Source organism: Diceros bicornis, chromosome 2, assembly GCF_020826845.1.
Source record: "Diceros bicornis minor isolate mBicDic1 chromosome 2, mDicBic1.mat.cur, whole genome shotgun sequence".
Lineage (NCBI taxonomy): Eukaryota > Metazoa > Chordata > Mammalia > Perissodactyla > Rhinocerotidae > Diceros > Diceros bicornis.
This window is the reverse complement of record NC_080741.1, coordinates 59636976-59652947: the sequence shown is the minus strand read 5'-3', so window position 1 is coordinate 59652947 and position 15972 is coordinate 59636976. Positions and strand designations below refer to the sequence as shown.

Sequence of the window (15972 nt, the reverse complement as noted above, 5' to 3'; positions counted from 1 at the left end):
CAACATCCTCCTTTGTCTTTAGCTAAAGATGGTATTAAGATGAGAACCTTCGCCATCTTTGTGAGTTACTCAGTTTTTCCTGGGTCTCTCCCATGTATACATGTTATAAAGCTTTGTTTGATTTTCTCCTGCTATTCTGTCTCATGTCAATTTAATTTGTAGCCCAGCCAGATGGACCCAGTGGGTAGAGGATATGTCTTCCTCCCCTACAATAGTGAGTCTGCAGTTGGCCAGGTCAACTACTCACATAGCACCCATGAGCTCCTGAGCCCCACCCTGTGTAACTCCAGACCCATTTACCTCCCTGTAGAGCCCTGCGGAGCCTATCTATGTGGCCATTTCCAGGTTGAGATAACTGTTTGGCCATCCTCTGGGTCCCAACAGAACAAAGACAGTGATCACTGACGTGAACTCCTGCCCAAGTAGACACCCTTGAAAGTCATCTATATTTCATCTATTATCATTTGCCTAGAAGTGTGTGTGTGTGTGTGTGTGTGTATGTGTTATATGCAGATAAGATGTCTTTTTAACAAAGAGTTGGATTACAGGGAGTATATATGTCAGGACAATGTTGTCTAAACAGGCTGGTGAAAAATATTCAACTAAATGAGAATGTGTTGAGCCTATTTAACTGTTTACTGACATGTTGTATTGCTATTATTAATGTTTAGTTAAAGCAACAAATGTATATGATATACGACCCTGTGATTAAGTGTGCACAGGATAAAACATCTGATAGATTCAGCCATTTTGATTCAATTCCATAAACATTTTGATTCATGAAACATTGAGTCTAGCCAATCCTTAGCATCAGACAAGCAAAATGGACGATAATATAAGACTTTTTTATGGCATTGAAAAAGAAAATGTTCAGATGTCATTGATATTACTAAAGTTACAGTAGATACAGATTGTTGATTCATGCCACCAGTTTTCACAGTAAGCAGTTGTTTAAACACAGTGTCCTTCCTTCCCCATCTAGTTGCTGTGTGCAGACATAGCCTACCACAGCAATTATGGATATTGTTGGAAGCCTGCAAAGTTGTCATCTTGCTGTGGTTTGGTGAAGTCAGGGCCTAAGGGAGGGTGTAAATTAAAGCAAGGAGGAGGAAGATGGGGAAAGGTCTCTTTTAACAAAGAAAAAGCAACTCAGTGGGAGTGGAGGCTGGCATTCTGCTAAAAGGAAATGAAAGGAAATTCTTCATTTCTAAATGGTTCATTGACCCATGATAATAAAGCAGCCCTGCCAAAGAAGGATAATTATCTTTTTAAGTATCAGATGCCCTGTGGGTGAAGGCCTCCCTTCTCCTCTCTTGAAAAATGAACTCAGATTTAAACAAATGCTCCTTTTCCTAGTTTACAGTTGACATGAATTTTTTGATTATGAGCAAAATTAATCAGTTTCCCCCTCTTTCTTTTTTCTCCCTTCTCTTATGGAAATCAGGCCCGCCCAGCTGAGCTTAGTGCATTTCCCCTTGGGCCCTGAGTTCTACCAACAGTATGATGCGCTAAAATGCTTGATATTCTGGTGAGACCAGCAATTGCAGAATTGTGATTTTATTATGCCCCTTAGCTGCTTAGCTCCAGGCAGAAGCATGGTCTCCTAAAACAACAAGAAAAAAGGAAAAAAGAAAGAAAGAAAAAAGATCATCAGAGTGTTTTTTCTCCTACTGGTACCTGAAAACTAAACAAAAATTAATATATGTGTGTATGTGTATACATATGTATGCACACATGTATATGTATATACCCACACGTATATGATGAGTTCAAATACAAAAAGGAACTGAAATTTTATTGATGATGTAACATTGAATATTTATATGCTACCAGCAAATGATCAAACTTACATCTTTTTTCTCTAGACCTGTTGTTCATTCAGACCAATGTAAACATGTTGACTTAAGAGAATGTATTAAAATGGTGTTGTTTGTATAAGCAGACAACACTTTTCTTAAATTAATGATTTAACTTCAACTGTCTTCTTGAATTCTTAATAATCAGTCTGAGGAACCCTTGTCATAAATTACTTAACCACGTGGTGCATCTCTTGGTTATAGATGAAGTTCACAGTACATTTTCAGAATGTCTATGCTCCTTTTAAAAATAAATAAAACAATTACTATTGTGTTTTTATTATATATTTCTCTAAAGAGATATTGAAATTAAAATTTTAGTCATGATGCTCTACGTAGAGAAACCAACTGGATATTCCAGTTGCTTTTGTAACCCAGTGCTTTTGGCTGCCTGAGAAGATAGAGCTTTAGAACAGGAGTCAGGAAATAATAGTCCAGAATAGATCTTGCCTCTTGGCATAATTATCTCAGCCAGCACTTGAATCTCTCTGAACACTAATGTCCCTTTTTCTTAAAGGAATTTCTCCAGCACACCACAGCTTCTCCTTCAAAGTATAATTAACCATGTTTGTAAGCTCTCTTTGAACTCCTTGGAGTTCGGTGTTGGTAAATATTTGTTCTTTTATTCCTTAGTCTTTGAGGGTTCAGGCCCTGGGCCAAGAGGATTCAATACTGTGGGTATAAACTTCTTGGTAAAAATACTACTCAAAGCCAGCAGAGTGTGCCTTAACAGACCTCACTGCAGATGTCCTCGTGTGTCCTCTTCGGCCAGTGGAGCGTTTCCGAGACCTGCGTCCTGATGAAGTGGCCGATTTGTTTCAGGCAACCCAGAGAGTTGGGACGGTGGTGGAGAAGCATTTCCAGGGGACTTCTCTCACCTTTTCCATTCAGGTGAGTGTACGGATAGCTCAGAAATTATTTTTCTTCCTTTTCAAATCCTAGCATTGGGCTCTCTCCTTTTTAAGCTGACATCCCACTGGGAAGGCAGCTATGATTGTTCATGTTTTATATAAGAGCAGAAAAAAAAGTTACTAATCCAGGACCACCCCACTGTCCATCAGCCCCAAGGTGCACTGTGGAATATCAGCTGAGGTGATGTTTGCAGTGTTGTTTACAAAGCAAGTGGGAGTAATGGACAAGTGACTTAATGGGCATCAAAACATTTCAGATCTTTTACTAGAACTGGGGCTGGACAAGTCATTTTCATTCCATGATAAATATGTTTCCAGCACTGCATGGGCCCAGCCCTGCTCTACTTCCCGGGGAGTTGAGATAGGCAAGTTAGGTGGGGCCTTACCCTTAAAGGGCTGACCTTTCTCTTTAATTCAAGCCCTGGTGATTGATTATGGATTGCTAAAAAGCTGGATTGATTGACTATTCTATATGGCCCGCTTCCTAGTAGAGAAATGAGAACCCCAATCACTGGAGATTTTTAGGCAGAGGTTGAGCCAACACTTATTAGTGTGGGAGGAGGAGGTCCATGGTGGATCATCAGCTGTAGGAATTGAGTAAATCAACAGTAATGTACCATGAGCTCCTTCAGATCCTCCACGGAAAGAGCTGAGGGTATCAATACACAATTAAAATTCTTTGTGGTCTTGAAATTTGATGACCCCACAATAACCCTTTGGAAAGAAATGGATCATTCCATAACGTGAGACCTTGTCCTCAGTGCTTTAGTTAAACTGAATATTTACCATCCTTCCTCTACCCTCTTCAGTCCTCCACCACAGACCTTCAAAGAGAACAGATAAAGAAGACCACTGTTTTCAGGTTATGAAAGGCTCTGACTAAAAATGCTCATCTGCTTCTTAAAAACAAATTTTGCCACCATTTCTGTGTTGAGAATATCTAAACTTACCTATAAAATACAAGGGGTGTGTGTGTTGTATGTCAAACCATTTGAGTCACCTTCACACAGGTAGTGAAGCTCAGGGTGGCTTCATCAAGCTTATACTACAAATCATGTTTCCAGAGAGACCAAATGAAGGCAAGTGGGTGAAGACATCTGTCAGTGTTTAATGAAATACTAGAAGAAAATTCACATTCATAAAAAATGGCCAGTGCTGGTTATCTAACATGATTCACTAGAAAATTAATTTCATCAATATAGGAACTGACTTGTGCGTAGCACTTCGAGTACTTTCATATATGCAGGGTTTTCGAACTTTTTTAAGGTTTAACCCACATAAGATATTGTTTCACAATCATGTGTACCCTGTGCAACATACACGTATATAGATAAAGGAAATCAAAGTTTCACAAAACAATATTTACCCATTTTATGGACTCTAATAGTTTTTGTTCTATTATCTGATTTCTTTTGTTTTTAGTGCTGATCACGCCCATTAAGCTGACTTCACGACTCATTAGTGGGTTGTGACTCCCAATTTGAAAACCACTAACTACACAGTTCTGCTTAATCCTGGCCACAGCAGGGTGAGAATTCTCACCCCATTAGTCTGGGTCATTTGCCTGAAGTTGCAAAGTTCTAATTCAGTTGTGAAATTTCTGATTGTAAAGACATTGCTCATTCTGCTATCCCAAACCAGCTGAGCACTTGCTTGTATTGTGATTGGTGAGTAGGGGAGTTTCCTCATTTTCAACTAAGCAATTAGTTTTGTTGGGCTTCAGAAAGCTGAGAGAAGAAACTAGGATGGGAATAGGGCCCAGATGCAATGAATACTCCCACTTTCTCCCTCAAGATCACAACAGCCAAAGAGGGCCCACTCTTGGATGTTCTTCCCATATAAGACAGTCCATATTCTTGCTTAATGGATTATGTTTATGGCAGATTTCCTTAGGAGAGACTGCAAGTAATCAGACATTAATTAAACTACATATGATTTAAAGATAACTAAAAAGTGTGATACTTCACCTTCCCAAATGTTTTCAGCCTTCTTTTAATGCAATTAAAACCATAGCCAAGAGCAAAGAGCGTGAAAAGTAGCAGGGGGGTTGGCTTACTGGATAATTTATATCATTTTTATACATAACTTCTCACTTACTCTCAGGCGGAAATGGAGAACTGTCTGGTCCTATGCATTTGAAGTGAATGGTCCCCATGAGAATACTATAAATTAACACACAATGAAATTGGATCTAAATTATTAACAGGCGATATTTCTGAATAAGCAGGAGATACCATCTATCTGTTCTCACCTCTGTTGGGTTTTTTTCTACTTCTAGGATGGCCCGGAAGCTGGACAAACTGTGAAGGTGAGTGCTTCTTATGTGCATACAAATTAATAAGGGGCAATTATGAGAACTAATAAAAAATCACAGTGAGTCATTGGCAGCACATTGCTGTTTCATTGTGTTATTTTCGAGGTCAGAGAGACCCTCAGTGTTAGAGCCATAAATCCTCACATTATAAACTATGCCAAGCAATATGTTTCCCATTAGTGTACAAGGCATTTACCTTTTGTAGTAAAATTATTATTGTGCAAATGCTAAAACAGAAGCTAAATCAAGGTGTCCTAACAGAAACTGAAGTCAAAGAGGTTCATATGAGGTAGTGTCTAGGAAAGAGCACAAATGCCATGTATGGATTTGTGGGTCCCATTTTAAGCCTGGGTGTCTTGGACATGCCTTCCAGTTCTTTATATGGTCTATTTTTGCCTCATCTTCTTGAGTGAAGGGCTAACTGATGTGGTAGCCCCACGGTTCTCCTTCACTCCTTGCTCTGTGCTTCTCTCCACCCCCACAACTATGCTTTTCCTCCCTTTGTACTTAATACCAAAGTTCTAACCTAATGGAGTCAGTGGAGCTCAAAGATGGATTTTTAAGTGTACTAGAAGAGGAAAGGAGGATTTATTAGGATAGTCTCTGCTTCCCTAGTAAAGTGAAATAAAAGAATAAAATCCCGGCTGATTCTGGTTTCAGCCCCTTTCATACAAATGTAAATTCTTATGCAGTTATGTCCTATGCCTAAATCATAGAAAAGGCCTTTTTTTTTTTTTTTTTCCCTGGTGCTAGAAATCAGAAGTAAGTCGAGCTGGGGTGCTAATGTTATACTTTGCAAAATCAGATTTTATGGCTCTGACACTGCCTGTGAGCGGATAAGGTAATGCTTGGCACCAAACAGTGCCAAATAAACATAGTTCTCTTTTGATCTTAGTTTGCATATGGGTTTAATGTTTAACATAGCTATCATGAGACTTTTAAAAGAGAATGTCTGGCAAGTACTTTTGAGGGGCAAATGTCCTAGAGGAACCACCACCAAATTCCTTATGATAAAAGAAAGAGCTAGCTTTCTGATTGTTCCCGATACAGGATGTGATAGTATGACCACCCAAAAAGGAGGTTCATCTGCCCTCTGCAAGACATGCCAATAGTCAAGAGGCAAGGTGGTAGGAGAAAAAGGACTTATTTTATTACAGCTTGCTAGCAAGAGGGAAGATGGCCGACTAATGTCCAAGAGAACCATCTTAAAAGGGCACAAAATCTTACAACAGTTATATGGGCCTGAGGGTTATAGGGGAGGGGGCTAGGAATGTAACACATTCTAGTGTTACAGACTGGGAGTCGCCACACCAGCTCTTTTGGTTTTCATTGGTGATGGCTATTAGCATAGATCCTCTGTTGGGGGTCATCACATTCCTAAGGAACTCAAAAGAACAAAGTTATCATCTTATCGCAGCTGGGAGGTATATGCATACGCAGGGGTTGTAAAATCAACATAGCAGTTAGATCTCCTGGAGGGTGCGTATCCAGCTGGGTTAGTTTGTCAGAGGTCATTCAAAGTTACAACAGAGTTTTTCTTTTCTACAATATGGCTTCACTTATGTCAACCTTTTCTTGAGCCGGTATCAATAGGGACAGAGGGGACTCACGGCCTTCCTGCACTCCACTGTCCACCCCCATGCCAGGCTTCTAAATATGCAGATGCTAAAAAAGAGTAGAATACAAGTAGCTTCTTTTTGAAATTGTTTCTTCAACATGCAAAACACAAATATTTAAACCTAGTTACTAGTTTTTACAAAACTCAATCTTCAAATGTAAATTCGAACAACACCAGATTAATTAGATGTATTATGGGATATCTATTTGATGGAATTCCTTCAGTACTTGAAAGTAACGCTGCAGAGGCATAGTTAGTAACATAGGAGAACGCATAAACCATATCAAGTGGTTGATAATCTGCATGTACTAAACATACCTAATATTTATATGAGTATATATAGGTTATATGCTGTCAAGATTTCATTTCAGAATTCTGAAAGGAGCATTAAAGATATTTCCTATTCCTAGACAAGCAGGCATTGAATAGACACAGAAAGTAGATGAATGATTGCCAGGGGCTGGAGAAGGAAGGGAATGGGAGTCACGATGTGTGGGTAAGGGCTTCTTTTTGGGGATATGAAAATGTTGTGGAATTAGATAATAACGATGGTTTTTGCAACATTGTAAATATTCTAAAAACTAATGAATCGTATACTTTAAAAAGATGAATTTTATGGTATTTCAATTACATCTCAATTAAAAATAATAGTAAAATAAAACACACACAAAAAGCACCAAGTCTAGCAGGGCTGAGCACCATGGCTATAGACTCTTGGACTCCAATAGTGACTATATGTTTGTTTGTTTTGTTTCTGTTGTTGTTTTGTTTTTTTGTTTATTTTTTTATTGATGTGATAATGTTGGATTCCCAAGGGGAAGGGGAGGGAAATCCCAACTCACCAGGTCTCGGGATGACGCGGGCCCACAGACACAGAAGACCGAACTTGATGCAAACGCAAGAGGTTTATTGAGCGGAGCTCCGGGTCGACTCGTGTCCCTCGCAGGAGACAGAGGGGTCGACCCCGAGCCTTAGGGGGCAAGTTCTTTTATAGGATTTGGGAGCATAAAGCGGGAAAAGGTTGGCGCGGTTTTACATGATTGGTTAATTCAAAACATTCAGACAGTTACATTTTATGGCGCGAATTGCTACGGCGCGAAACAGCTATCAAGGTGCACACACATGTCCCCACCTGGCCCCCCTCCACCCCGACCCTCCCAAACTTATCCCTCTGTAGCACTCCCTTGTTCTCAATTTTCTCTGAACAGTTTAGGGTGAGTCTTCCGCGAACAGAGTCAGTTGGGATCGATAGACTCTATTCATAGAAGACTCGCCCCAACTGCCCCTTAAGGTGTTAACATATTAAATTTTTAACATAATCTACATCCTTCATTCCCCACTTCTTCTTTTGTCCCTAGTTCTAATCTTAGAACTTAGTTTTCGGTGTCTGCTATTAGTGGCTCATTGCGTGGGAGAGCTTGGTAATGGCGTTGGAGCATCATAGCATGTACTGCATTGACTCTTTTCCTTATGAAAGCAGTAATTCTATTGAAAACACACGGTCCAAAAACCAAAAGTAAACAAAGAATCAACAAGGGCCCTGCCAGGGAGGACAATAAGCTTGTCATCCAGGGGGACTTACTGAACCAGGATTCAAACCAGCTTTGTTGGGCTTCCCTACTTAGCTGCCTCATGTCTAATCTTTTCTTTAATTTTTGCATAGAATCTCGGACTACCCCGGTATGATCTGCATAGAAGCAACAGTCTTCTTTAAGGGCTGCACAAAGGCCCCCTTCTTTTAAAAACAGCAGATCTAATCCCCTTCTATTCTGGAGCACTACTTCAGATAGGGAGGTGAGGGATTCTTCTAACTTAAAGATGGACTGTTCTAAGAGTCTAAGATCTTCATCTATAGCATTGAAGGTCAGGCCATCATCGTACCGCTCTTTGTATAGTCTTATTCCCCAAGAATGGCCATTACCGGTCCAGGTTTAATAGGTGCTCCCACTAGTCTCACATCCCCAGTTTCTGCAGTAGAAATCCCCCTTGCCCCCGCACTTGGGGTTAAGTGAGCGAGCTCGGTGGTAGCCGGGGCACACATAAAAGGGCAATGCCCTTAACATACTCCGGTGGTCAGTGGTGCCACATCCTCCCCAGGGGTCCAACCCATGGCGTCCCTGAGGGGATGGGGAGGAAGGGGCCTTGCCGTTATCAGTGTACCCCTCTAGGTCCCGGCGGAGTCGCCAATAGCTAGTTTACAAAGGTCAGGGTGTAAGTCCGGCCACCAAGTCCAAGGGGGGGCAGTTTTTTGGGCTGACCAGGTGATGTCTCCTACCTGGGAGACGACTTGCCACGTAAGCAGCTGGGGGGCGTGGGGGTTAGGATTGGATGACCTGCGCGTCGTTCCCACGGCGCAAACGCAGCTTAAGAGGGTTATCAGTCTTTTCCACCTTCCAGAGATCTGCTGCATTCTGGGGTGCCTTCTTCACGTGTGTAGCGTGAACCCAGGAAGTTATACCGTCCACCTTGACTGCTGTGGGTGTAGTGAGGAGCACCACGTAGGGCCCCTTCCAACGTGGCTCTAATGACCCCATCCGATGTCGTCTCACAAGGACAGAGTCCCCAACCTGGAATTGGTGCGGGATGAGCAGATCACCAGGCTGGTAAGCCTCTTTTAGCTGGTTCCAGATGTCGCGCCTGTCAGCCTCGAGTGCTTTCAAGCGGGCTGACAAAGGTATAGAAGGTACAATGTCAGGGTCACGTATCCCTATTTGTGCCAAAGGGGGAGGGGTTCCATAGAGGATCTCAAAGGGTATAAGTTTTAAGGGTCCCTGTGGGGTGTTCCGGACGCGGAACAGGGCAAAGGGCAGGAGGGCTGTCCAGTCACTATCGCCGGTCTCTATGGACAATTTGGTTAGGGTCTCTTTAATTGTTCTATTCATCCTCTCTACCTGGCCTGAACTCTGGGGTCTATAAGCACAATGTAATTTCCAATTGACCCCCAGTTGACTGGCCAGTCCCTGACTTACCTGGGCAACGAATGCAGGACCGTTGTCAGATCCAATTACCTTTGGGATCCCGAATCTCGGGAGGATTTCTTCCAATATCTTCTTGGCTACTACAGAGGCAGTCTCTTTTCGGGTGGGGAAAGCCTCTACCCATCCCGAGAAGGTATCTACAAATACTAGGAGATATTTATTTCCATACCGGGCCGGTCTGATTTCAGTAAAGTCTATCTCCCAAAAGGCTCCTGGCCTATTTCCCCGGAGTCTGTGTCCCGTGCTGCATTTGGAAACTGCAGCGTTTGTGAGAGCGCAGGCTCTACAATTTTTATAAACTTCTTCAGCCGTTTTCTTCAAATCTGGTACCTGGTACGGGGAGGCCTGGATAATTTCAATTAGTTTCTGAGGGCTCAAGTGGGTTAGCCGATGTAAATGTGATAGGTATTCTCGCCCTTCTACAACTGAAAGGACCTTTTCTTCTTTAGTCAATTCCTCCCTAGAGGCGGTTTTGTTGGTTTTAGTTCCCTGGAGGGTCAGAACCATGGGTCCTAGTGCCGCCCGCTTGGCTTCTAGATCCGCCAAGCGGTTCCCTCGAGCTATGGGGTCGGTGCCTTTCTGATGTCCCGGGCAATGGATGATTGCCACCTTTTTGGGCAAGTGTATAGCCTCTAGGAGGCCCAAAATCTCCTCTTTATTTTTGATATCTTTTCCGGCTGAGGTAAGCAGCCCCCTTTGTTTATAAATAGCCCCATGGACATGGGCAGTAGCAAATGCATACCTGCTGTCTGTATATATATTTACAGTCTTGTTTTCAGCTAGCCTTAACGCCTGTGTCAGGGCGATAAGCTCAGCCTTCTGTGCAGAAGTCCCTTCCGGCAAGCTGCTCGCCCACAGAGTCTTTTTCCCGTCTACCACAGCAGCCCCAGCCATTCTCTTACCTTCTGCCAAAAAGCTGCTGCCATCGGTATACCAATTAGGGGCTCCAGCCCAAGGCTCATCCGGCAGATCGGGTCGGATCCCCGTTTCCGATGCCAAGATGTCGCCGCATTGGTGAACCGGCACTCTGTCGTCGGCTTCGGGCAGCAGCGTGGCTGGGTTTAGGATAGCCGGTGGGGCGAAGGTAATTCTTTCAGTTAGGAGCAGGCTTTGGTAGTGAGTCATCCGGGCGTTAGTCATCCATCGGTCTGGCGGTTGTCTGATAATGCTCGCTAAAGCATGGGGGGCTACTATGGTTATCTGTTGGCCCAGGGTCAACTTGTCTGCATCCTTTACCAGCTGGGCAGTGGCGGCAATTGCCCTTAAGCAGGAGGGCCACCCACTGGCTACCGGATCCAGTTTTTTTGATAGATATGCGACTGGGCGCTTCCAGGGCCCAAGGGCTTGAGTCAGGACTCCCCTGGCTATTCCCCTTTCTTTCATCTACATACAGGGTGAAGGGTTTAGTCAAATCAGGTAGGGCTAACGCGGGTGCCTCTAATAGTGCCCGCTTTAGAGTCTCGAAAGCCCTCTGGTGCTCTAGAGTCCAGACAAAGTTCCCATTCTCCTTAGTTAACGGGTACAGCGGAGCAGCCAGGGTAGCAAACCCAGGGATCCACAATCGGCAGAAGCCGGCTGTCCCCAAGAACTCTCTTACCTGGCGAGCGGAGGTTGGGGCCGGGATCTGGATCACAGTCTTTTTCCGTGCGTCGGTCAGCCACCTGCGGCCGTCCTTTAGTGTGTAGCCTAAATAGACTACTTTTTCCTGGCACAGCTGTGCCTTCTTCCTCGACGCCCGGTACCCCAACTCACCCAACTCGGCCAGGAGGCGCTTGGTTCCTTCCTCACAGTCTTCCGGGGTTTCCGCCGCCAACAGTAGATCATCTACATACTGTAAAAGAGTCACTTGAGGGTTTTTAACCCTATAGTCAGTCAAATCCCTGTGGAGGGCCTCATCGAACAGGGTGGGGGAGTTTTTAAACCCTTGAGGCAGTCTTGTCCAAGTCCAGCGATCCCCATATCAGGGTCGCGCCACTCGAAAGCAAAAAGTAATTGGCTTTTTGGGTGCAGCCGCAGACAGAAGAATGCATCTTTCAGGTCCAGGACAGTATACCATTTCCGTGATGGGGGGAGGGAGCTGAGTAGGTTATATGGGTTTGGCACAGTAGGGTGTAAGTCCTGCACTCTCTTGTTCACTTCCCTCAAATCCTGGACCGGCCTATAATCAGCAGTTCCAGGCTTTTTTTTACAGGCAGGAGAGGGGTGTTCCAAGGAGACCGGCAAGGAACCAGGCATTCCCTTGCCCAGTGTCCTCTCTCCTTACAATAGGCACATTGGTCCTTGTCTTAGGGCTGTCGTCTGCGCGAGCCTGGTCGTGGGGCGTTGCCCAGGTTCCCTGACTGCCTATGATCTGGCCCTGTCACCTTTATCACTGCGGCCAGTATTTTGGTCAGTTTCTTGTCTCTTATCTCTCTTATCTTCCCTCTCTTCAGCCTCCCTTCTCTCTCTCTCTCTCGCTTTTCCTCCTCACTCTCTCTTTTATGATACACCTTTTCAGCCTCCTTTACCATGTCCCGCAAGTCGTAGTCCTCCAGCCCCTCTAGCCTTTGTAATCTCCTTTTTATATGTGGGGCAGACTGTCCAATAAAGGCCATAATGACAGAGGCCTTTTGCCCTTCCGAGGATGGGTCGAAGGGCGTATACCTGCGGTAAGCCTCCATCAATCGTTCTAGGAAAACGGAGGGAGGTTCAGTGGGCCCCTGCTGGATCTCTCTTACCTTAGCCAAATTGGTGGGCCGCCTTGCGGCCCCTCGGAGACCCGCCACTAGAGCCCGGCGATAAACGGACAGCGCCTCCCTACCTTCAGCCGTGTTATAGTCCCAATTGGGCCGGTTGTGCGGAAACCCTTCTTCCGCTTCCGCTATCGTTGCCGGCTGCCCGTTGGTGCCTCGGATATTCTTTCTTGCTTCCTGTGTGATTCTTTCTCTCTCCTCCGTGGTGAAGAGTGCCTGTAAGAGCTGTTGACAGTCATCCCAAGTGGGCTGATGGGAAAACATTAGGGACTTTATCAGGGCGGTTAATCCGGCGGGGTTTTCTGAAAAAGGGGGGATGGTTATTTTTCCAGTTATACAGGTCTGAGGAAGAGAAAGGCCAGTACTGGAGGGGTGACAGCTGGTTGGGCCCCGCAGGGGCTCCATACTCTCTTAGCGGGAGCGCCACCGTGGTATCAGGCCCGTCCGGAGTGGCTCCGCGGCGGCTTCGGGTTCCAGCGGAGGGACCCGAGCCAGTCGCCCTCCGTCCTGATTGCGATCCTGGAGCGGGGGAGGGGTAAGGGGGAGGCGAGAAAGGGGGCCATTCGGGAGGAGGCTCAATCTCAGGGTAGACCCCGGGGGGGGGGGGGCCGAAGGGGTCTCCGACTCCGCTGTTCGAGTTGATTTCGATTTTTGCCGTGTCTCCGCATCCTGCAGCGCCAGGACTCGGGGGCTTAGTTTTTCTGCTTTTACCCATGGCTTAACCCACGGGAGTGGGTTCTGCACCAGATCCTGCCACACTGTAATATATGGTCGTTGGTCAGGATGGGACCCCGGTCTCTCCTGGAAAACAATAGCCCTCACCGCGAGGATAATAGTTAGATTAAACGTCCCCTCAGGGGGCCAACCCACATTGAGGGAGGGCCACTCAGAGGTGCAAAAAGTCTGCCAGCGCCCTTTCTTTATTTCTACCAATAAGTCGTGCGCTCTCGCTCGCACTTCAGTCCAGTGGTCTAGGGTCAAGGAAAGGGGGGTCGTCACAGTCTGTCCCATCCCGTCAAAGGAAGTCCACGTAACGAACAAAAACAGAACAATAAACACTAAAGACACACTAAAACACAGACAACCCTGCCCGGAAGGCGTCTCTACAAGCCAGCCGAAGGCGGCTTCAGACGGGAGGGGTTTCCGAGTCCTCCCCGGGAAAAGGTATCGCTCCTTTTCCCACCTGGAAGGGGGGTTGGTCAGGCTTTCCTGACTCCCCTTATCCCTTGGGGCGTCCCCCAGGGTTGCAGCCTGCAGTCCCTAGCACGTCTGCCACTGCAGCCGTTCGGTCCTCACGGCCCGAAGTGGCGGCTGCCCGATACTGAAACCAAAACAATAAAACAATACTTTGCGGCGCCGCACACACTCACACACTCAGTCACTCAGGCCTACCTCCAAGGGGTCTTCGGAGTCTGGGGTTACCGCGTGGATCCCGGACGAGCCCCCAAATGTTGGATTCCCAAGGGGAAGGGGAGGGAAATCCCAACTCACCAGGTCTCGGGATGACGCGGGCCCACAGACACAGAAGACCGAACTTGATGCAAACGCAAGAGGTTTATTGAGCGGAGCTCCGGGTTGACTCGTGTCCCTCGCAGGAGACAGAGGGGTCGACCCCGAGCCTTAGGGGGCAAGTTCTTTTATAGGATTTGGGAGCATAAAGCGGGAAAAGGTTGGCGCGGTTTTACATGATTGGTTAATTCAAAACATTCAGACAGTTACATTTTATGGCGCGAATTGCTACGGCGCGAAACAGCTATCAAGGTGCACACACATGTCCCCACCTGGCCCCCCTCCACCCCGACCCTCCCAAACTTATCCCTCTGTAGCACTCCCTTGTTCTCAATTTTCTCTGAACAGTTTAGGGTGAGTCTTCCGCGAACAGAGTCAGTTGGGATCGATAGACTCTATTCATAGAAGACTCGCCCCAACTGCCCCTTAAGGTGTTAACATATTAAATTTTTAACATAATTTACATCCTTCAATAATAGTTTATAACATTATGAAATTCCAGTTGTACATTGTTATTCGTCAGTCGCCATATAAATTCGTCCCTTCACCCCTTGTGCCCACCCTCCAACTCCCTTCCCCCTGGTAACCACCAAACTGTTCTCTCTGTCCGTGTGTTGGTTTATATTCCACATATGAGTGAAGTCACACAGTGTTTGTCTTTCTCTGTCTGGCTTATTTCAATAGTGACTATTTTTTGATGTCCCAATTATCTGGCTAAAATTTTTAATGCTTTTCTTAGTTTTGATAGTGAGGATGATGGAGTAATTCTTGGTGTATAATACTCATATATGAATTGTCAAATATGGTTGTTGTTATCACCACCATTATTACTTAGCTTAAATTGATTTTTTTTATAGCTCTATTTTTTTTAATCAGCAGATTATATTGTTTTGGACATCTTTCAACCTGATCACAAAATTTCCCCAGTGTGAATTAGCAGGGCCATCTCAAATCCTTTGTGGAATATAATATGGCTAAAAGAAAATAACTGTATATATACATATAAAAACTTCAATGCATGACAAAGTTTTGAAAACTGTCCCTTTAGAATCTATGTATCTAAAGTTGTCTAATCTATGTTTTTCCAAGTGTGATTCTTATACTATGTACCTGAAAATTGAGTGTGGCGTTAGTTTAAAAAAAAATTGATCCTGAGGTTTTATTCTAAACCTACTGATCTAGAATTTTTGTGGTTGGGGCTTGGGAACCCTCATTGTTAACAAGCACACCCTGTGGTTCTTTTGAGTGTAGATATTGACCAGTCTCGCTATTTTACGGTGATAAAATAGCAGGTGGTGATGGCCACATAAGCTTGACCCATGGAAGCCAGTTTTGTGTAGCCAGCCCCTCCAGGGAGCAGAGCAGCATCTTCCGTAGTCAGCTGCTCGGTTCTGAGAATTACAATTCCAGACTGAGCATTTCATATTTTGAAATCCACACAGTTGCGCATTTTGAGGCAGCATTTGACAGCCTGCCATGGCAGCGCAGTGACTGTTCTCTTCATCTTTGCCTTGTGTCTCACTCTTGGTATTCGTGTGATGCCTGGGTTCTAAACCGTTTTTGTCTCATGCTGGGTGGTAATAGCAATAAGCCCAGTAATGATCTCTGCCCCCAGCAGCTCTTGTTATTGTTAGTGAGGGTTCACCACTGAGTTTGCCTCATGAACATGGTGCCACTTTCCGGTTTTTTGTTTTAGGGGCTTTAAATTCTGCTTCTCAAAGAACAAGGGTGGCCTTGCTTTCTCAAGAAGGCATTTGTAGCAGGAAAAAATAAAATATCGAAGTAAAAAAGTGACCTCTTATTTCTGGATTCATTATTAACTCTCCTTTTGAGTTTAAAAGCACTGCTGTCCACAGGTGATTATCGCAGGCATTTGGAGAGCCCACAGGCTTGAGAAACAGTCTCTTTCTTCTGGTTTCAGCCATATATCACTGTATGCATATACATATCACCATATGCGTACATTACAGCGGTATCATCACTGTGTTATCAGCCTTCCTGATCTCCCCCCATCTGAAGTAGCCCTCCTAAACCTGTTACTCCCTATCCTGTTG

General features: G+C 44.9%; 1 protein-coding gene across 6 annotated transcripts in view; it reads left to right on the top strand.

Moving 5' to 3' along the window:
* The window catches only part of FHIT (fragile histidine triad diadenosine triphosphatase), a 1365721-nt gene that overhangs the window by 1091784 nt on the left and 257965 nt on the right, over positions 1 to 15972 (top strand). For all 6 annotated transcript variants that reach the window (XM_058562170.1, XM_058562152.1, XM_058562157.1 and 3 more), the window contains 2 exons: positions 2602 to 2747; positions 5046 to 5075. In XM_058562170.1, coding sequence (XP_058418153.1) covers positions 2602 to 2747; positions 5046 to 5075 — 176 coding nt within the window. The remainder of the gene's footprint in view (positions 1 to 2601; positions 2748 to 5045; positions 5076 to 15972) is intronic.